This window comes from Hylobates moloch, unplaced genomic scaffold (assembly GCF_009828535.3).
Source record: "Hylobates moloch isolate HMO894 unplaced genomic scaffold, HMol_V3 SCAFFOLD_16, whole genome shotgun sequence".
In the NCBI taxonomy this organism is placed as follows: domain Eukaryota; kingdom Metazoa; phylum Chordata; class Mammalia; order Primates; family Hylobatidae; genus Hylobates; species Hylobates moloch.
The window spans coordinates 11,884,865-11,908,074 of NW_026652291.1; the positions used below are offsets into that span (position 1 = coordinate 11,884,865).

The 23,210-nt window shown below is 41.2% G+C and overlaps 1 protein-coding gene across 19 annotated transcripts in view; it reads right to left on the reverse strand.

The window, feature by feature from the left end:
• UNC79 (unc-79 homolog, NALCN channel complex subunit) overlaps positions 1–23,210 on the reverse strand; it is a 294,353-nt gene that overhangs the window by 107,930 nt on the left and 163,213 nt on the right. For 14 of the 19 annotated variants that reach the window (XR_009210277.1, XM_032180377.2, XM_032180368.2 and 11 more), the window contains 7 exons: positions 19,462–19,541; positions 19,225–19,373; positions 12,711–12,868; positions 8,975–9,156; positions 5,750–5,951; positions 3,098–3,277; positions 1,555–1,620 (listed from right to left, as the gene is read on the reverse strand). Coding sequence is in view for 18 of the 19 variants with exons in the window: in XM_032180377.2 (XP_032036268.1) it covers positions 1,555–1,620; positions 3,098–3,277; positions 5,750–5,951; positions 8,975–9,156; positions 12,711–12,868; positions 19,225–19,373; positions 19,462–19,541 (1,017 nt within the window). In the remaining variant the exon portion in view is untranslated. The remainder of the gene's footprint in view (positions 1–1,554; positions 1,621–3,097; positions 3,278–5,749; positions 5,952–8,974; positions 9,157–12,710; positions 12,869–19,224; positions 19,374–19,461; positions 19,542–23,210) is intronic. The other 5 variants (XM_032180374.2, XM_032180378.2, XM_032180376.2 and 2 more) reach the window with 1 other exon arrangement.

The following is a 23,210-nucleotide window of genomic DNA, read 5'->3' on the forward strand; positions in this document are numbered from 1 at the left end:
AAACCATTCTCCACAATCTTATGATAAATCTGGCATGTCCTTGCTTCCAAGTTAGAAACAGTCAGGGTCCAGTAAATAATAATGCAAAAATGGAACCCTACAGTAGTTTGAAATTGCCTTATAAGCTGAGCCAGCTATTTCCATATCTAAGCAAGTTTTGCTTATGATGGTGTCATGTAAATTACCTTTCCTGAAGTTTTAGCTTCATATTTTATTTAAACAATGCTGTTATCTGCCTCTTTTCCATCTGGCCACTTTTGGTGGAATAATTAGATGCCTGAAGGCTTTTTTTAACTGCAAGAAACACATGTACATGTTTTCCCACAGAGATGTGAGGGGACTTCTTGGGTTGGATTGTTAAAATGGATAATTATTATGAAAGACTAGCTTCTCAGCTAAGCTTTAAGACGAAGAGACAAGCTAGAGTAAAATAAAGATAATTTATGAAACTAAGAACAATCTCAAAAATGCCTCACTGAAGGGGAACTGCATGGATTTCATATTTCTAATAAAGCTTTGAATCAGAAGTTATTTTTATTCTTTAAAAAAAAATCACAGCACAGTAGCATATGTGAGCGATGTGTAAGGCAAGGTAGAGGGACTCTACCAAATGTTTGCTATTCCTTTTTTCTCATCAATTTTAAAAGAGAATTGGCCACCATCTGCTGTCTGCCTGGATGATATCTGGGATTTTCTCTCTCCCCTCCCACTCCGGACTCCCTCTCTTTCAAACTTCCTTTTTATAACATATAATGATCTTTAAAGTCTCCTTACTTGAAATTTTCCTTCTGAGAGTGTCTGTACCATTCTGAAACGTTTATCTTAAAACTAGTAGTTTTAGATGAAAACTCAAATGTTCTATAGCATGATACATAGGTAGGAGTTACCAAATTTGTTTTTGACTAATAAGCAGGTATTCAGAACCTTCACAATCTTCCCAGTGAGTCACGACACCATTCATGTGGAATCTCCTTGCCAATGCCCTCTTAGGCTACTTCATGATAAATTGTAATATATCACAGAACATCAAATAATCGTTAAACTGTATCATGCTATGGTCCTCCAAACAGAGGAAATTCTCCTTTCTCTGAGAAACAGAAATGCATGTAGAGTTGCAAAGAATCAGGAATGGCTAAGGGGATGAGCAGATGACAGTGGTTCAAATGTATAACCTTTTAAAATGTAAATGAAATGTATGGTTTTCCTATAGCAGATATATATGAACAAAATATTTCTATGTGTAAAGACACATACAAATATAAATACTATGGATAGCTCTAGTCATACTGGCTCTCTGGGGAAAGGTGCAGACTCAGGTGATATGATGCTTCTTACTGGACCAAAAGTTAATGGAATCAAAAGTTATCTGTTAATATCAAAATGGAAAGAATTGCCATATCAGGGGCTCAAACACTTGAACATCTGAGGTAAGACCCTTTTGAGCTTGCAAATCCTAAGTATATCACCCTGGTCCAGTTAGAGACACCGCATTCTCTACCTTGTCCACCTGTGTTAGACACTTGTACATGGCCCTTCAATGTCAGAAGTACCCACCTGGCGTCTGTTCGGGTGTCCCACCGAGAGCTGGAGCAGACTGCTCATGCCTGGTCAACCTCATAGCTTAAAAATCAACAACAACTCTATTTAAATAAGCATTACAGACAACTGGAGCCTAGAAAATATACTCAGTGCTAACTTTATTGGATAGTAGGGGCAGGTTTCATTTTTCTATTTGTAATTAACATCACATGAAAGTTGTTTATGTAACAAACGTTTTGCAGTTTTTATCTGAATCATAAGACCATCCTTCAATGTTACTTCATCTTCAAAATTGTCATGTGAATTAATGAACAAGAAATAACAATAAATACACTTTATATTCTAAACTGATCAGTTAGGATATAAATAGAGCTGGGAAACTCATATAAAATTTGTTATTTATTTAATCTAGGTATTGGTTTCTAGGATTTAAACAGTTTCACCTGGGGCCTAGCACTACCACTGGCTATTCTTAAATGATCACCTGTGATTATCTTTGCTCCCTGAAAAACTGGGTTATTGATTACTTAAAGAACTTTCATTCATACTTAACTCTCCCAAAGTTTAAAAGAACACATTTCCACAGCTTGTCATAAAATAGAGAAAATGTAATGAATAAAATCAAATCATATTTGTGATTATAAATGGTTATGTTATATAAGGCTGTCTTCTAATAAATGCCAATGAAAAACAGGCCTTTCAACTTCTGACAGGATAAGAAATAGGTTTTGGGTCATTATTTTATTTACTTCACAGTGATTATTTAAAGATTAAATCATTTAATAAATTTTACAAGTTAGTAATATATTTAAACACATTCATTAGTATGGTGATTTAGTAATGATTTTTAATTATTTGTCCTTCATGAGTCATTACTAATCATTAGAGTTTATCTAGTCATTTGGTAATTTAAGGAAAATTTTATTCTCTTTAAAACTATAATATAAAGAAAGACCTTTTATAGAACAAGTATATATGGTCTTTTTTAAAATATTGGCAATGAAGCTTATTTTTATTTATAAATTATCTGGTGAAGATGAGCAGAAATTCAATTTCTCAGCCCGATTTCTCTATTTCAAAAGCAACCATTATTATTGGTTTGTCTTAGGCGGCTTGTGTGGCTGCTTCTATCAGACATGAAAAAAAAAATACATTCCAAATTTCAACTGTCCCTCCTTAGCCACGATAGGTCTTATTGTCTAAGTCTTATTCAGAAAGCTCTTAGGATACAAGGCTGGTGGTGCAAACTTTGGTGTCCTAGGACTTAGGAGCAAATGTTTCTTCTAAGCTGCATGCCAAGCATCAATGCATTTGCTGCCTTTTACATTTCAAAAACATCTACTGTTGCGTCAGGGCTTTGCTACCCCAGCAAACTAGGAAAAGCAACCCTAGGCATTTATACCCCTGAGGTGATTCTCTAGGGAATCTGAAAGCCAAACTTATTGAACAAACTCAGTTTGCTAAACATGCTATACTCTCTGTGAACATTCAACAAGACAAGTCAGCCTCAGAAAGACATTAAACAGATTTAATGGAAAGATGAAAGAAGATACTCAACGAATTTTGGAGGTCAGGGTCTCAGGGAGGGAGAGTGCCCTCTTGGATTCCACAGGCCCTTTCACACTGTCCCTCAGGGAACGTACACTCTTCTGGCGGTTTCTTGCAAAGCGAGCTCTCTTGATCTTCCATAAGGCTGCATCGCTGAGGTTAGCAACATTGGTCCTCACAGCAGTGATGGCTTTGCAAAAGGAATTAAAGAGACTATCACTCTCCTTTACATAGGGCTTTGTAATCCACCTAGTCTAAAACAATCCATCTGTGTAGAGTTTCAATATTAAAATACATTTTTCATGGATATACATCTCCCTCTATGATGAGTCCTATATACAAAAATGACTATTGCCTATCATGATTTTTTTTCTGCTTAGACCACAAGATTAAATTATCTAATTTTATTATCATTGGATAGTTGAGTGACGAAAGCCTTTTCTCCACCTATTCAGAGCTGTAGGTAACTGATTAATAACTAAGCAAGAGGCCAGGTGTGGTGGCTTATGCCTGTAATCCTAGCACTTTGGGAGGCCATGGTGGGAGAATCCCTTGAGGCCAGGAGTTTGAGACCAGCCTGGGCAATATAGCAAGACCCCCATCTCTACAAAAAAAGAAAAATTAGCCAGGTATGGTGGCTCACTCCCATAGTCCTAGCTACTCAGGAAGATTAGCTGGGAGGATTGCTTGAGCCCAAGAGTTGAAGGTTGCAGTGAGCTATGATGACATCACTACACATCAGCCTGGGCAGCAGATTCAATGCAATTCCCATCAAAGTACCATCATCATTCTTCACAGAGCTAGAAAAACAATTCTAAAATTCCTATGGAACTAAAAAAAGAGCCCACATAGCCAAAGCAAGACTAAGCAAAAAGAACTCATCTGGAGGCATCACATTACTGGAGTTTAAACTATACTACAAGGCTATAGTTACCAAAACAGCATGGTACTTGTATTACAATAGGCTTGTAGACCAATGGAATGGAATAGAGAACCCAGAAACAAAGCTAAATACTTACAGCCAACTGATCTTCAACAAAGCAAATAAAAACATAAAGTGGGGAGAGGACACTGTATTCAACAAATGGTGCTGGGATAATTGGCAAGCCACATCTAGAAGAATGAAACTGGATACTCGTATCCCACCTTATACAAAAATCAACTCAAGATGGATCAAAGGCTTAAATCTAAGATCTGAAACCATAAAAATTCTAGAAGACAACATCAGAAAAACTCTTCTAGACATTGGCTTAGGCAAAGAGTTCATGACCAAGTACCCAAAAGCAAATGCAACAAAAACAAAAATAAACAGATGGGGCCTAATTAAACTAAAAAGTTTCTGCACAGCAAACAAAATAATCCACAAAGTAAACAGACAACCCACTGAATCGGGAAAAATATTTGCAAACTGTGCATCTGACAGAGGACTAATATCCAGAATCTACAAGGAACCCAAACAAATCAGCAAAATAATAATAATAATAATCCCATCAAAAAGTAGGCAAAGGACATGAATAGACAATTCTCAAAAGAAGATATACAAACAGCCAACAAACATATGAAAAAATGCTCAACATCACTAATTATCAGGGAAATGCAAATTAAAACCACAGTGAGATACCACCTTACTCCTGCAAGAATGCCATAATTTAAAAATCCAAAAATAATAGGTATTGGTGGGGATGTGGTAAAAAGGGAACACTTTTACACTGTTGGTAGGAGTGTAAATTGGTACAATCACTTTGGAAAACAGTATGGAGATTCCTTAAAGAACTAAAAGTGGATCTACCATTTGATCCAGCAATCCCACTACTGGGTATTTACCCAGAGGGAAGGAAGTCATTACAGGAAAAGACATTTGCACATGCATGTTTATAGCAGCACAATTCGCAATTGCAAAAATATGGAACCAGCCTAAATGCCCATTACTCAACAAGTGGATAAAGGAAATGTGGTATACATATGTACCGTGGAATACTACTTGGCCATTTAAAAGAATGAAATAATGGCATTCACAGCAATCTGGATGGAGTTGGAGAACATTATTTTAAGTCAAGTAATGCAGAAGTGGAAAACCAAACATCGTATGTTCTCACTTATAAGTGGGAGCTAAGCTATGAGGATGCAAAGACATAAGAATGACAGAATGGAATTTGGGGACTTTGTGGGGAAGGGTGGGAGGGCAGTGAGGGATGAAAGACTACACATTGGGTACAATGTACAATGCTCAGGTGACGGGTGCACCAAAATCTCAGAAATTACCAATAAAGAACGTATCCATGTAACCAAAACCCACCTATGTCCCCAAAACTATTGAAATTTAGAAAGTATGCAAGAGTGAGTTTGCAAGGTGCAAATATGCTTCCTAAAATTGCTCACAAATGTTATAAACATAATGACTGAATCATATTTAGGGAACACACAGTCATAAATGGTTATCATAGGTCAAGGAAATGAGAAGAATTCTGATTTTGGAATGCCAGGATATGCTTAAATCTATGGATTACTACAGCAGCTATTCAATAAGCATTTAATGAATGGAGTGCATGAGGTCAAGGCATCCTCTGCAGAGGAATTAAACGACATGCCAATGTCTTCTGTTTGTCTAGGCAAGTACAATGGGAACTGTAACGGTTTACAGCAAGTTCTTCATTTTACTTACTTGTAGGAAAAGGAAATTCCTTGTTACAATCCAAATGTAGCTGGGCTTCCAAAGAAAGCGTCTCAAATCTATTGACAAAGAACTCCCAGCTCAGAGCAGGAATATCCTGCTTAAGAAAATGCAAGAGTAAAAGCTTGCTCAAAATTGTGGGTCTGTCTTTAACCACAGTATCAAACTGGAAGTCAAGACAAAGACATAGACCCTGGGAAAGAGGAGAAAAAAAAAAGAAAAGAAGAAAGTCAGATATAAACATCTAAGTTACTTCAAAGCCGATATACTAGGCAAAGTCAATGAAACAAGGCAGCCTACTCAATTCAAATTTATAATGTAGAATGATCCCACTGGAATCTTTTTTGATTGGAAGTTTTGGTAGGAAAGAAAAATGTAGAAGAGGAATTTATCTTCCTTGTAGAATATCTCTTGAATTTTGATTCAGAAATCTGAACTAAATGCATGCTATTGGTTTTCTAATGCGTTAAATAATAACCACTTAATCCAAATACCCTCAAGTCAATGCATCTGGGTTTTTTGTTGTTGTTTGTTTCTTTGTTTGTTTTTTGAGTTGGAGTCTCGCTCTGTCGCCCACGCTGGAGTGCAGCAATGGGATCTCAGCTCACTGCAACCTCCACCTCCCAGGTTCAAGCAATTCTCCTGCCGCAGCCTCCCGAGTAGCTGGGACTACAGGTGAGTGCCCACCACGCCTGGCTAATTTTTTGTATTTTTAGTAGAAACGAGGTTTCACTGTGTTAGCCAGGATGGTCTCAATCTCCTGACCTTGTGATCTGCCTGCCCTGGCCTCCCAAAGTGCTGGGATTACAGGCGTGAGCCACCGCACCTGGCTGCATCTGGTTGTAATGCCTGTAGTCATTAAGAGGAGCGTACTTTCAAAGCTACATTTTAGAATACACAAAAAGATGGTCTAGAAATCTACTTTCAATCCAAAATTTCATGATTCTGAAAAAAGCAGTCACCTGGTTTTCTTGGAATGTGAGTGGAACATAGAATGTTAATCAAAGTTGGAATGGATTGAGAACCTGTTACTCTAGTGTCTGAGTTTACCATTCCCCCTCTTTTTAACAGAATGAGATTTAAAAATTACAATTCATCCAAACATCCCATTCATTAATTCAGCTGTCATCTAATGAGTGCCTCCTATGTTCCAGGCCCTAAGCAAGGGGTAGGACATAGAAGTACCTGGTAAGATCAACAGAGAAGAACTATTCAGAAATCAACTGGAGATTTTACAAAAAAAAGAATGTGCCACAGGCAGCATAACCCTTCAGTCTTTCAGATCATGCAAGCTTGCCCTTGCTTCTTGGTCTTAAAATCCAGGAAGAAGCTTACAATGGATTGGGAGACAGTGTATGCGTGTGCGCGTGCGCGCGTGCACACACACACACACACACACACACACACACAATTAAGTATGTGGACTGTATTATAAATCAGTGCTGAATTTCCTCTGCAGATAACTAGCTATGTGACTCTGAAAAGGTGGCTTAACCTTTCTAACCCTCAGCATCTCTATCTGTAAAATGAGAACACACAAAAGGTTACTGTGAGGATTAAATAAGATAACGCATAACAGGACACTTTCAACACACTGCCCTGGAAACACAGTAGCTATCTGAGGAATGTTAGCTCTTGCTGTTATTAGTTGAATAATAACAATAAAATAATAAATCAGATGCAACATGGAGAAACAGTAGATCAGAACTTTGGAGGCTCTAATCTTGATTCTCTCACTAAATCACTTTGTGTCCTTTGATAAGTCACATTATCTCTCTGAGACTTGGTGTCTCCACTAAAAAATAAAGGTTCCAAACAAGATAAATATACCACTCTCTCCAGGTCCCATATTTCTTGTCTCTTTGGCTTTAATTTGTGATGTTTTCTTATGGTAGCATATTTACCTTCTCATGTTTTACTTTGATTAAAACTATAATTCAGGCCAGGCGCAGCGGCTCAGGCCTCTAATCCCAGCACTTTGGGAGGCTGAGGCAGGCGAATCACTTGAGGCCAGGGTTCAAGACCAGCCTGGCCAACATAGCAAAACCCTGTCTCTAGTAAAAATACAAAAATTAGCCAGGCATGGTGGCATAAGCCTGTAGTCCCAGCTGTTTGGGAGACTAAGGCATAAAAATCACTTGAACCCAGGAGGCGGAGGTTGCAGTGAGCCGAGATCGCACCACTGCACTCCAGCCTGGGCAAGAGAATGAGACTCTATCTCAAAACAAAACAAAGCAAAAAACTGTAATTTATCTGATTTCTCTTAGCATCGAGCCTCTAACAACAGAGGCCTCCATCCCAGGAGCTAGCTAAGTGGTGTAAGATAAACCAACCTAGTTTTAAAATCTGCCACACACACACACACACACACACACACACACACACACACACACGTTATGCAATAATTACATCTGTCCAAAGTCATATCAGCATATGAATAAAGACTGAAAAGAAAGTATCAACAAAGGGCCAGGCAGTACAGCTCATGCCTATAATCCCAGCACTCTGGGAGGCCAAAGCAGGAGGATTGCTGGAGGCCAGGAGTTCAAGACCAGCCTGGGCAATATAGCAAGACCCTGTCTCTACAAAAAAAAAGTTAAAAATTAGGTGGGTGTGGTGATGCATACCTGTTGTCCTAGCTACTCAGGAGGCTGAGGAAGGAGGATCACTTGAGCCCAGGAGTTTCAGGCTGCAGAGAGTTATGATCAGCCTGGGCAACAGAGTAAGACTATCTCTTAAAAAAAGGTGGCATCAACAAATAACAACAAGGGATCTTTTAGCAAGGTATGGTTCTGGTATATTTCTTCCAGTTAAAAAATCTCCATCATCATCATCAATATTATATGTGATGCTATGGTCTGAAAATGTGTGCAAGGGCATCACCCCCAAATTCCTGTTGAAACTAAATCACCAATATGATAGTATTAGGAGGTGGGGCTTTGAGAGACGATTAGGTCATGTGGGCAGGACCCTAATGAATGGGTCTAGCGCTCTTATGAAAGAGGCCCTAGACACAGCAAAGGCCCCATCTATGAACTAGACAGCAGGCCTTTGGCAGACAATCGCGAAATAAATTTCCGTTGTTTATAAATTACCCGGTTTATGATATTCTGTTATAGCAGGTCAAACAGACTAGGACATGTGACAAATAACACAATGATTTATTAGTGCTGACACAGACCACCTTCCGAGCAGATAACACACATCACGTGTCACCTGCAATGCTGGCCTCTTTATGGTGTCAAGCAGGAGACCAGCTCTGGTAGCCACTGCGGGGTTGACATCCTCCACCGCTGTCAGGAAGCAGCAGAAGGCATGTGCCAGGGAGTACTTCAGCAGGTGGTTTTTGGTTACTGAGTGAATATCCAGAAATCTACAAATTACAGCAACTTTTTCCACTGCAATGTAAAAGAGAAGGCAAAATACGTAAATACACACACACCTACACGCACACGCATACACATTTATTTAGCCAGTCTGAGAACTGAACTCACAGAGAAAAAGTTAACTCGGGGTCTCCCACATGGTTTACTTTAAATCCCAACAGGAAAGTCTAATACCACCATCTCGAGTGTTCCATTTCATCTGTGCAGTAGAGACTCTTTCTACTCAGAGCAGAACTTTTTTTTCCCACGCAGCCTTGATCTAACTCTGGGTTGTCTTTTACAATTTTTTCATGGTCTTTCTCTTTGTTTAACTTTCAGCTATATTTCAAAATATTCCAAATGCCTCTATGCTTCTTTCTGTGGCCATTCCATAGAAGCTCTGCAGATAACAGAGAGAGGTAGGAGGTGCCCACCAGTCCTGGCTCTGGGTTCTGGGTCCCCTACTCTATTCTTAGTAGGTTGTGGTGTGAAATGGCTGACCAAATAGACATTTCCTGGGGCTATCAAAGCCAAGTATTTATTACATGCTATAAATATACGCTTACTTGATAGATTTCTAGTTATTCTGCAAATCAATGTTAAACAATTCCAGCCATACTTAAAGCATGGCTTTATAAAAAGTTACAATAGCTAGCAAAGCAATATAGTGCAATGCAAATTAAGACGTTTCAGTATTTTGCTTAAGCTGTTGCAAAAGCCTAGAATATTCTTTTGTTTGTTTTGTTTTGTTTTTTTGAGATGGAGTCTCACTCTGTTGCCCAGGCTGGAGTGCAGTGGCACGATTTCAGCTCACTGCAACCCCCATCTCCCAGGTTCAAGTGATTCTCATGCCTCAGACTCCCAAGTAGCTGGGATTACAGGCAGGCACCACCATGCCCAGCTAACTTTAGTATTTTTAGTAGAGACAGGGTTTCACCATGTTGGCCAGGCTGGTCTCGAACTCCTGACCTCAAGAGACCTGCCTGCTTTGGTCCCCCAAAGTGCTGGGATTACAGGCATGAGCCACCGCACCCGACCTACAGTATTCTTCCTATTGACATTCTACCATCCTTAGAGAATCTCTGCTGAAATTCTGTTTTGTAAAGTCTTCTCTGATCTCCTAGAGTGACCTTTCCATCCCATGAACTCCTGTAAAAGTACTACTCATTTGTATATCATTAATTTACATATTGCATTTGTGTGCTCAGAATATGAGCTATCTATGAACACAATATGTGCTCATTATATGACATATTTTATTTTGTGGTCTTGATCATATTTATGCCTTTTATAATTTGCCAACCTCTTACATGCTTATGTTTGGTCTCATCAATTAAACTGGAAGCCTCCTGAGGACAGCAATCTGCTCTTACACTTCTTTCTATTGTTCCCATAGCACCTAGCACATATCTAATTTATTCAATAAATTCACTGATTCGCTTATTTTAAAATATATGTATATATATATATATTAAGCACACATATGTGTACCACTAAGAAATTATCTTAGGCACTTGGGAGGAGACAGAAGTAAATGGAAAGAGGAATCATTCATAACTCTTGACCTCAAAGTTAAATTGACTAAAATAGATAAGACATGTATAACTGAAATATAACTTTAAAAAATCTGTAAATGCCTCTAGTGTGGTACAAATAAAATGCTATGGGAGATCCGGGATACATAAACCACTCTCCACAGGGGGGACCTAGAAGGTAGACCTCAATGGCGGCATTTGAAGATGGATCATGTGGAGGTGGCGTTTGTGTAGGGCCTTAAAGGAAAGAGGATGAAAGGTGGAGAGCCCAGAATGGCCCCCGCATGGAGGAAGGGAGGCAGGAAGCAATGGGAACACAGCAAGGGTGTGTGTAGAAAGAAGCGCAGGAAATGAGGCTGTCTGCAGTTGCAGTCAGATCATCTGAATGGCAGTTTAAGGAGTCTGAACTTTATTCTCTAGGCATTGAAAAAAAACGCATTAAAATTTCTTGAATAGAAAAGTAACATGACCTTGGCCAGGTACGGTGGCTCATGCCTGTAATCTCAGCACTTTAGGAGGTCGGGGCGGGTGGATCATCTGGGGTCAGGAGTTCAAGACCAGCCTGGCCAACATGGTGAAACCCCATCTCTAGTAAAAATACAAAAATTAGCCGGGTGTGGTGGCGAGCACCCGTAGTCCCAGCTGCTCAGGAGGCTAAGGCAAGAGAATCACTTAAACCCGGGAGGCAGAGGTTGCAGTGAGCTGAGATCACTCCACTGCACTCCAGCTTGGGCAACAGAGCAAGATTCCATCTCAAAACAAACAAACAAACAAACAAACAAACAAACAAAAAAAAAGGAAAGAAAGAAAATAACATAACCAGAGCCGAGATTCAGAAGATTAATCCTAACCCTCCACAACATGATGTGCTATCATATATATATACTAACTAGCCCCTGAGATTCCTGTGGGCATTAAAAAGCAAGAACGTTTTGAAGTGGCCATATATTAATGAACTGAACTAAAGGTATAATAGTTACCTCACTGATGAAACTTACATTTCTGTGCCAAACTTTTGAGACACAAACATACAGAACTGTTCTGAGAAGCCGCACTGTGGCATGCCGACCCTGCCTGCTACCCCGAGAATGGAACTACTAGCAGATTGGGGTGACAGTGGGCCAGCAGACATGAGGCTAAGAGAACCCTTCCTCCCAGGTTCCTTCCTTACCACATTACTCTGAGAACCTGATGTTCTATTTACTAGGAAATTATACCCAAGCTGCAAGAGACTTGGTCCCTGATCCCTCAGTGGCAAGGGTAAACAGCAGAGATTCTCAAACCTCTTATTAAAAATCTCAATTTCTGCCCCAGCACAGTGGCTCATGCCCGTAATCCCAACACTTTGGGAGGCCAAGGTGGGCAGATCACCTGAGGTCAGGAGTTCAAGACCAGCCTGGTCAACATGCTGAAACCTTGTCTCTACTAAAAACACAAAAATTTCCCAGGTGTCGTAGCATGCACCTGTAGTCCCAGCTACTTGGGAGGCTGAGGCACAAGAATTACTTGAACTCAGGAGGCAGAGTTTGCAGTGAGCCGAGATCATGCCACTGCACTTCAGCCTGGGCAACACAGCAAGACTCTGTCTCAAAAAAACAAAACAAAACAAACAAAAAAAAACCTCAATTTCTGGCATCACCCCCACCTCCCACTGAGATTCTGATTCGGAAGCTCTAGGATGTGGCCAGATAATGTGCATTTTAACAAATATTCCCAGTAACTGATGCAAGTAAACTCATAGGTTGACTGAATCCAAGCCAGTGCCTGTTTGGGAGTAAACATGGGTGCAGTTAATCGCTACACTTGGGTAACAGGCATAAGCTGGGTCTGTCCTATGCAAACCCGGACAGGACCACCCTCCCTAAGGACCACTCTGCAAAATGCTGTTATTTTAGAGAGGAAGCTCAAAGCAGAACCCCCAAAGGACACCAGCCAGCAGGAGAATGCCTTTTAAAAAGAAGGGACGAGAAAGGAGCTGCCAAAAAAGATGCTGTGACCAGACACCTGTGTACTGTGTGACCCAGAATGAGTTTTAAGCTAACACAGAGGTACCTGCTTCAAACCTCATCTTCCAGTCTTTGCTGTTGAAATTGCCATTTATGATTGTCCAGAAGATGTCAGCACCATGAGGAAGTGACAGGGCATGGAGGAGAAGAGGGACTGCCAGTGAAGACAGCTGAGAGAACTCGGATTTGACGACCCTCCACAGGCTAGGGAATCAAGGAGAAGCAAAGTGGTGACAGTTATCACAACCTTTCCAGAAAAAGATCCTGTCCTCTTAATTTACGGCAAGCGGAGTTACAAGACGGTGGGTAGGGGTGCTTTTGGTGAAATTACACTCATCCACGAGAGGATAATCCTCTGATAGACGTTTCCTATGCTCTGTCCTCTTAACGTGACACGGGAGAAAAATACTTTTACTTAACATTTTATAACTTAAAAATCTGCATAATGTAAATTCAGCAATATAAATGAACAATATAAATAAATGACTGTTCAGTAATATACAAAGTCAAAATCAGTTATGTTAGGATGATGGAGTAATACGTGATTTTTAAAAATTTTCTTACAGTGAGCATCTGGGAAGTTTGGTTGGTTTGGCCTGCCCAGCCTCTTACGATGTCAAAGAACAACTCTTTTTCTCTTAGTAACAGCCCCTCCAAGAACAGACAGGTCATCAGTCAAGCTCCCCAACCTTCTCTATCATAAGGGGGAACACAAACAGGCTAATCAAAGAACGTCAACACCCTGAATAAAGTGATTAGCTAGGAGAAGGCATATGACCCAAGCATGGGAATAACAGAACTCTTATTTCAGGGACTGATATGCACTCTGGGAGAAAGAGGCTCTCTCTCCTTCTGAAATCTCAGGAATGAAGGGTGATGTCAGCCTGCAGCTGCCAATGACCCTCCTTCCCATCTCACAGGGACAGCCTGTACTTAACGGAGAAGCCAACACTTAGTTCCATTGAAGAAGCCAAGCCAGAGCTGGGCTATGAGATGCGGAGGGAGTGAGAAAGGGGAGGAGGAGAAGGCAGAGAAAGAGATCCCTGATAACATCCTGCACCTTAGCAAGCTTCAGCTAAGTTCCTATCAAGTTCTACCGGAATAATTCTGAATATAAAATATTTTAGTGATAATACATTATTGTTTCCATTTTTTTCAATTATTTAAAGTATGCCTTTTGGTTGTTTCTGTTGTTGTTTTGTTTTGTTTTCTATTTGACTCCAGAGTCAATATCAGAATCAAAACTACAGTTGACCCTTGAACAACACAGGTTTGAACTGTACAGGTCCACTTACACATGGATTGTTTTCAATAAATATATTGAATTTTTTAAGGAGATTTGCAACAATTTAAAAAAGTTCACAGATGTACCATGTAGCCTAAAAATAGTGAAAAATTTTGAGGAAAAGTTATGTCGGCCGGTCGCAGTGGCTCACGCCTGTAATCCCAGCACTTTGGGAGGTGGAGGCAGGTGGATGACAAGGTCAGGAGATCAAGACCATCCTGGCTAACACAGTGAAACTCCATCTCTACTAAAAATACAAAAAATTAGCCGGGTGTGGTGGCGGGCGCCTGTAGTCCCAGCTATGCTGGAGGCTGAGGCAGGAGAATGGCGTGAACCTGGAAGGCAGAGCTTGCAGTGAGCCAAGATTGTGCCACTGCACTCCAGCCTGGGTGACAGAGCGAGACTCCCGTCTCGAAAAAAAAAAAAAAAGAAAAAGTTATGTCATGAATGTATAAAATATATGTAGTTACTAGTCTATTTTAACATTTACTACCATAAATTATACACGAATCTATTATAAAAAGTTAAAATTTATGAACGCTTACACACACAAACATTTACAGACCATACATGGCGCCATTCACAGTGGAGAGGAATGTTAAGCAAATGTAAAGACGCGGTATGAAATCGTAACTGCATAAAACCAACTGTGGTACACACTGTACTACGGTAATAATTTTGTAGCCATCTCCTGTTGCTATTCAGGTGAGCTCAAGTGTTGTCTCTCTGTGTGAGCAGTTCCTCTCTCCACTAAATTACAAATCACAGTAAAAAGTGATCCCTCGCAGTTCTCGCATGTTTTTTACTGTATTTAGTGCAATACCGTAAACCTTGAATAGCACCATGGGTCCCATACGAAGTGCCACTAGTGACGCTGGAAGTGCTCCCAGAAAGCAGACAAAAGTCACGACATTACTAGGAAAAGTTGAATTGCTTGGTATGTACCATAGCTTGAGGTCTGCAGCTGCAGCTGCTCACCATTTCAAACAGACAATTCATCTTGTAAACAGATGGCATAAACTTACGGTATTGATAAACACAGTATGGTACTGCACATGCATTTTCCTTATGATGCTCTCAATAACATTTTCTTTTCTCTGGCTTACTTTACTGTAAGAATACAATAAATAATGCATAAAACATACAAAATATGTGTTAATCAGCTCTTTATGTTATCATAAGGCTTCTGGTCAACAGTAAGCTATTAGAGGTTAAGTTTTGGGGAAGAGAAAAGTTAGACACAGATTTTCAACTGCACAGGGTTCGGCATTTGTACCTCCCCGTTGTTCAGGGGTCACCTGTATTTGTGACTTTACAAAGCTCATGCTGCACCAGTAAGAGAAGGGAAGAGTGACACGTGCCATCTCCATTTTACAGAGAGCACATGGAGATACGAGCCACTCCAGTCGGCTGTTTTTCAGAAGGCATACCAGAGCTATAGAATGAAAAGGAGTGCTTTTTTAAATGCCATATGCTTAATCTAAATAAGTGGAAGTCAGACAAATAGGGATCTCATCCCAACCCTGCTATTCATGAGCTGTGTAACCACGTGCAAATTCTCTAAACCTTCGTGTCCTCCCAGTGTGGGCTTTAAATGAGATGTGCAGAGAGCATGGCACTTAGTAGGTATGCAGAAACCTCAAGCTGCTACCACCATCATGATGATGAGGATGATGATGCTTCCAGAGCACAGCAATAGGCCCTAGGAAGAGTGCAAAGGAAAAATAAGACATAATTTGTGCCTTCATGGAATTTCCGGTGTAGTTGAAGAATGCAAATCAGGCAGCCCGGCTAGAAAACCATTTCCATGACAAACCCCGGGATTTGGCCAGTCCCATTTGGCTTTCCCAGCTCTCTAGGGCAGACTTATTTGGAAAGAAGCAGAGCATCTTTTCCACAGGTCCAAACCATTGTCCATGGTTTTTGTGTCAGGGTGGCACTTTGCGGAGAAAACCTGGCCCTTGAAGGAGAAAGCCCGGACTATGGACCCCAAAGGCCGAGTGGGTGGTCCCGTGGCACTAACAGTCCATTTGGCAAGTGTACATTCTGGGGGGCTGCTTTCACAATAAAAAAAAAAAATGCCCATTTTGTATTCCCATGTTGAATTCACGGAGTGTCTGCCTAACTCTTGATCCTGTTCCTTCACTCCTTTCATCCAGATCTGCTGATGGTCTCAAATTTCACACTGTTCCCTCCAGGTCATTCCTACTCTTCCCCACTCCAGGTCAGCCATGTCTGCCCTTTCCCTTTCCCTCTCCCCAGCTTCTTCATCCCACTGCAGCTGTAGAATCCCTGTTTTCTTGGGAAGAAACTTCTGTAGATCCTCCACCTTTCTCATGGTATGCTTCTCTAGTGGGCTGAATAGTGCGCCCCGAAAATTCATGTGCGCTCGGAACCTCAAAATGGGGCCTTATTTAGATTTCATCAGTTAAGATGAGTTCCTACTGGATAGGGCGGGTCCTAAATATAATGAATGATTAGTGCCCTAATAAGAAGAGGAGGGGACACTCAGGGACACACAGGGAAGAAAACCATGTGGCAAAGACTGGAGTGAGGCAGCTACAAGCCAAGAAATTCCAACAATTGCCAGCAGCCATGAGAATCCAGGAGAGAGGCGAGAAAGGCTCCTCCCCTAGAATCGTCACAGGGCGCATGGCACTGCTGACACCTGGACTTCAGGTGTCCTTACTCTGCTGGATGAGACACTGACCTCCCCTCTATAAGGCTGAGAACACCCAACTTCCCCCCATTCCCCAGCCCATCCTGACTGAGACTCCTCTGCCCTCTTTTCCATACTATTCTCCCAAATATCAATTTTTCTGGCTTCATCTGCTTTCAATTGTAGAATGGATCCCAGAGACAACCGTTTCATCACTCTGGAATCCTCATCCCTCTGAGCTTCCATCATAACCATATCACCAGTCGCCAGTCCCAAATAAACCCTTTGCCCATTTGCTCTCGTCCACTCCCAAGACCCTGAGCGCCGGAGGAAAAGAAACCCAAACCCCTACTAAGCTGGTCCACTGCAAACTAGTGCTAGCTAACTCCAGCCGAACCCTAAAGCTGGTGATTCTTTGGTTATTTCTTGTTAACTTCCTGTTGCTTTCCTCATGCAGGCTGTCCCATACTCTTTTCCATGTTCCTGAAGCTCCCAACACAATGTCCATCATCCCCCTCTCAGGAGAAGACATTAACACCTAATATTCTTAAGGCTTAAGTCAGCTGTTATAAACTCCCCTTAACACTTTCTCTTTTCCTCAAAATTTATCTTCTTTCAAAGGAAAGGGTATTCTTCCTGTTTTCCACCCTACCTTTTGTTCTTGATCGCACACTATCCTGCCTTCCAGAACTTGGACCCACTAACTGTTTTCTTTCTCTGGCCCTTTGCCACTGACTATAAATATGTTCAGATTTTCTTTTTCTTTTCTTTTTTTTTTTTTTTGAGACGGAGTCTCGCTCTGTCACCCAGGCTGGAGTGCAGTGGCACGATCTCGGCTCACTGCACGCTCCGCCTCCCGGGTTCACGCCATTCTCCCGCCTCAGCCTCCCAAGTAGCTGGGACTACAGGCGCCTGCCACCACACTCGGCTAATTTTTCTGTATTTTTAGTAAAGACAGGGTTTCACTGTGTTAGCCAGGATGGTCTCGATCTCCTGACCTCGTGATCTGCCTACCTCAGCCTCCCAAAGTGCTGGGATTACAGACATGAGCCATTGCGCCTGGCTGTTCAGATTTTCTTTATCCTAAAAATCCTTAATGTTTAATCCCTTTTCTCTCTAAGTATCTGATGTTTCCTTTCCTCTTCTAACAAACCTTTCAGAAGAAAGTTCTGCATTGTGTGTTTATATTCAGTAAGCCTTTGCAATGTGCTCTTAGCACTCTCTTAAATTTGGGTGCTTTCCAAAAATCTCTCTTTTCTCCATACTCATTCTAGTAAAGCACACCTCTGACTCTATTTTAAGGTCTTCCATGGCTCTCCAAACATCACTAAATAAAATCCCTATCTTCAAGGCCCTTCATACTTGGATCCCAACCTACTTCTCCAGCCTCATTTTCCATTACTCCCTTACATCCACACCATCCAGCAAAATAAATAAATAAATAAATAAAGCTTTGGTATCCCCCAAGTATGCCCTGCTCATTTCTGGTCCCTCTTTTCCAACTCTGCCATCTGTTTGCTCTTGACATTCCCAGGTTTTACAACATGCCCCACCCATCTCAAATCTCTACCAATGAAAATTCTATCATTATCTCAATGACCATTCAAGTGGTATTGTCTCCAGAGCCTTTCATCATTCATCATTCATCCAGAAATGCTCTCTCCCACCTCTGAGCTGTATAAAGCAGTAATTTATCACATTCCCTTGGATTGACAGTGACTTATATATACATGACCATGAATCTTAGTTTAACCAAGACTGTCGAGTTTACATTCATCCTCTTGGGGTTATTATGAAGACCACCTCTCTTTACACTCAAACGCAGACAAATTTGAATACTAAATTATGTGGTCACCTTTTCTCTATATAGGATTCACCCCCTTCCAAACTAGATTGCAAATTCCCTGAGTACCTACAAAAAGAATGTATACAGTAAGCCCTCATATTTGTTAAATGAATAATAAATAAATAAACAAAATGAGTAAAGAAAGATAGAGCCTCAATGTGGTTTGTCATCTAGTTAACCTGAACCAATCTTTTCCTTTTTTACTGACTCATTCTCATACATATAAAATAAGGATGTTTCTGATGTATTTCCAGGAAGATTGCAAGAGTTATTTTAAGGTTTTCAGGAGGAAAAACACTGTAAATCTAGGGTAACGTTTTATTACAATTTTCAAAATGTCTCACCAGTCTCTAAAAAATAACTTATCAGATAGTATATGGAGAGATTTAGACATCTATTAGCAGTTCTATTTTAAGTAAGAAGGTAGGTAAGTCCTTACTTAATTATACTAGGTAAATATTAATGTATTTTTTGGCATTTTTCTATATTTTCTATATTCTTAAGCCATCTAACAAATGAAAGGCATAAAATAATTTTTACTTTAACTTTTCTATTTATTCAGTATCAGGCAAATGGAAATTACCATTCCTTGTATTAATGTACTTTTAAATTAGACTAAAAAAGAAAAATAAAAGTAGTTATCATAGGCAATCGAGCTGTCCTGGCTCAAAAAATAACCCAAACAAGCCAGTAAATCTTAATCTAACTTTAATTTTCACAACTAAAGCCTAATATATAAACAAACAAAATAAACCATTAGGAAGACATACCTTGCAATCAACATGTGGTCCTGAATGTAGGCTAAAAATTGAGGGTGATCTTTTCTGGCAATGTATAAACATTCTCCATGCAGACAGAGAATCTTCAGGCAATTGAGCATATTAAAAAGAATGTCTGGCTCTTCAAACTTAGCCATTTCCTATACAAAAAAAAAACCACATGGTTACTAAGTTATCCAAAACAGTAATGCTACCAAGCCAAGTATTCAAAGACATCAGAAAATATACCTGGAAAATGGTATATATTAGTCTCAATGTTACCGGAAGCTGTTGGTAGCAAAATTTCCTTTCGGTATCATTCTTTACTGCTGTGAAGAAATAATTACACAAAAATTAGGCTAACTCTTCCTTTCCCCCATCATTCATCAATTTATCAAGATCGTAAAAACCAAGAAGAGTAAAAAATCGACATAAAATATATGCAAAATTGTTTGAGAAATGTTTTTATTTGCTCTCCAAATTAGCATATATCCCTGCTATGATACAAGTGCAGGAAATCTTCTGAATTGAGGATTCTCAGTTTCCATTTTCCACTGGGCAGTCCATCATGTATTCAGATGTCTTTGGCTCCCTGGAGCTAACCCTACCCAAAGACAACTGAATACATGATTGACTGCACAGTGCTGCTAGTTGTGTTAGTTCTGCTGCTCCCTGAAGGGACCTGGAACCTGGCTAGCTATGCCTTCCTAATTGGAAGGGAGGTATGCAGGTATTAAAGAGAGGTGTTCGGCGGGGCGCAGTGGTGGCTCATGCCTGTAATCCCAGCACTTTGGGAGGCCAAGGAGGGTGGATCACTTGAGGTCAGGAGTTCAAGACCAGCATAGCCAACATGGTGAAACCCTGTCTCTACTGAAAATACAAAAATTAGCCAGGCGTGGTGGTGGGCACCTGTAATCACAGCTACTTGGGGGCTGAAGCAAGAGAATCGCTTGAACCTGGGAGAGTGGAGGTTGCAGTGAGCTGATATCGAGCCACTGCACTCCAGCCTGGGCAATAGAGCAAGACTCAGTCTCAAAAAAAAAAAAGAGAGAGAGAGAGGTGTTCAAGTTGTACTAGCAACTAAAGAGGTTTATCCCATGGATTCTCACAAAAAGAGGCGCATTTTGAAACAGTTGAACATATTCAGATGAGAACAACTACTTACTATTTTCACCCTCTTGGGAGGATCTTTAAAACTTTTGCCCCCATACTGGGGGCAGCAATATATTATACATGAGGCATGCTAGAGAAAAGAATTCACAAGTTAACCAGATGCAGAAACTAGTGCAGAATGTGTTAAAATCACCATTACATGTTTTGGCAATCCCTAGGATCAGAGGCAACGGCAGTCAAATTCTCTTGGTCTAGATACTGAAAAGTCCATTGGGAATCTTCTGCCTGAATGTATTTTAAATGCTTGTCATAAGTACTTGACTGTTTTGTTTGATGTGAAAGTTTTAAATATATTTTTGGTGGTGGACATATCTGACCACTATAAGAAATAGGGGCCAGGCCTCAAGATGGGAAAAAGGGAAACGCACTAGAAGGGAGGGGAAGTCTCTGAACACGTGTTGACAGAGCACCCCTGAGTTCTAGGACAGAAGAGCTCCAGATCACTGCCTGAAGGCCCGCAGAGCAGAAGCAGGAGAGAGGCTCTGAATAGCAGGGAACCCTGGTCTTGGAAGAAAGAGAAGAGGGGCTCTCCTGCGGAGACAATTTATAACTGCATCCTGCAAGACAGCAGACAGCCTGAGCAGGAAAAGAGGCTAAAGCTGCCACAGGAGCCTGGAGGAGCATGCAGGGGAGAACAAAGCATGTGTTTTAATAAGTGGACTGCAGAACAATTCAGCAAGGAAAAGAAAAACATTTAAAAATAAATTGCTGGCCAGGCGCAGTGGCTCACACCTGTAATCCTAGCACTTTGAGAGGCTGAGGCAGCTGGATCACTTGAGGTCAGGAGTTCAAGACCAGCCTAGCTAACATGGCAAAACCCCATCTCTTTAAAAAAAAAAAAAAAAAAAAACTTAGCCAGCCTGGTGGTGGGTGCCTGTAGTCCCAGCTACTCAGGAAGCTGAGAAATGAGAATTGCTTGAACCTGGGAGGTGGAGGTTGCAGTGAGCCGAGATCACACCACTGCACTCCAGCCTGGGCAACAGAGTAAGACCCTGTCTCAAAAAAAGAAAAGAAAAAAGAAATTGCTTAATTTTAACCATTGTTCCAATAAAATATTACATAGAAATAAAAGCAGCAGTTAATTGATCTGTGTGCTAGCTTAGGTTTAAAAAATATATTTGCATAGAAAGAGTACAGGCTATTGGATCATGAGTGAAGTCCCAGCTTCCCTTAGGCATGAATGCCTGACAGAAACACAACTGTGGGCCTGGGCCCTGGCTGCTGCAACACCTACAACAAGTTAATTAATCCTAAATTAAACTAGAAGACCTGGGTTCTAGTCCCAACCCTGCTACTAATTAGTTGTTTCCAATTCCCAGGTCCCCAGCCCAGGGATACCTAGACTTGAAGCTGGGGAGTGGAGCTTTTGTTTGTGTTTCTGCTTCTCAGAGATTCTGACGTTCTGTTACAGCTCTGGAATCATGTGAAATATGAAGTATAAATTGTGAATGAATAGTAGGAGTGACATGACCAGGGCAAGTTGTTTAACCCATCTGGGATTTATTTTCCTCATCTGCCAAGTGCAAAGGCTAAACTGGATCAGCAGATTATAAACTTCTTTTCTGCAGAATATTTTGTTTGCAGAAAATCTTAGAAGTCCAACACATGGGCCAGGTGTGGTGGCTCATGCTGTAATCTCAGCACTTTGGGAGGCCAAGACAGGTGGATCACTTGAGTCTAGGAGTTCGAGAACAGCCTGAGCAACATGGTGAAACCCCATCTCTACAAAAAGTTTAAAAAATTAGCCGGGCATGGTGGAGCGTGTCTGTGGTCCCATCTACTCGGGAGGCTGGGGCGGGAGGACTGCTTGAGCCCGGGTGGTCAAGGCTGGAGTGAGCTGTGATCGCACTCCTGCACTCCAGCCTGGATGACAGAGCAAGACCCTTACCTAAAAAAAAAAAAAAAAAAAAGAACTCCAACATATGAAAGAATGAAAGAGAGCAAGTTGGAGCGATCTGGCAGAAGCAAGGTGGGGAGCCTGGGTCTTTACATTTTGCCCTCCTCTTCCCCCCAGGGGTTGCCCCAATTGAGGATGTTCCAAAAGAAATCACACCGAGCCCTTAAAGCTTCAAGAAGTGCACACTGAAAACCAGTGAACCAGATCACCGCAGGTATTCCTTCAAATTCTAAAGTTTAGGACATGAAATAGTGTTAGCTGAGATATTCATACACAATTCACTGTTCATATGATCCATGGAGAAGCAGTCAGTTCTGACCGAAGATTTAGTAGGGTTACCTCCACAGTTGCAATGAACCCCAGAAAACAGTCCCCTAATAATATCTGCTGCTCATTGAAGAAATGATGCCAAGCCCATGCCTCCCGATACTGGAGTGGGCTCCCAGGAGCAAGCTATTCTTTTTTTTTTTTTTTCGAGCAGAGTTTCACTCTTGTTGCCCAGGCTGGAGTGCAATGGCACGATCTCAGCTCACCACAACCTCTGCCTGCCGGGTTCAAGCAATTCTCCTGCCTCAATCTCCCTAGTAGCTGGGATTACAGGCATGAGCCACCACGCTCGGATAATTTTGTATTTTTAGTAGAGACAGGGTTTCTCCATGTTGGCCAGGCTGGTCTTGAACTCCCAACCTCAGGTGATCCACCCACCTTGGCCTCCCAAAGTACTGGGATTACAGGCATGAGCCACCGCGCCTGACCAGGAGCAAGCTATTCTAACTCTTCCGGATCGTGGATGCAGGAAGATTGAAAAGCTGCCCAAATTTGCCCCAGGTCTCATATAGATTCCCAGAGTGCCACCACCCAGAGCTAGAAATCAGGCTTTCCCAGAGGCACGTGGGGTCACATCCTGAAATTCCTAAATGCCCTCATG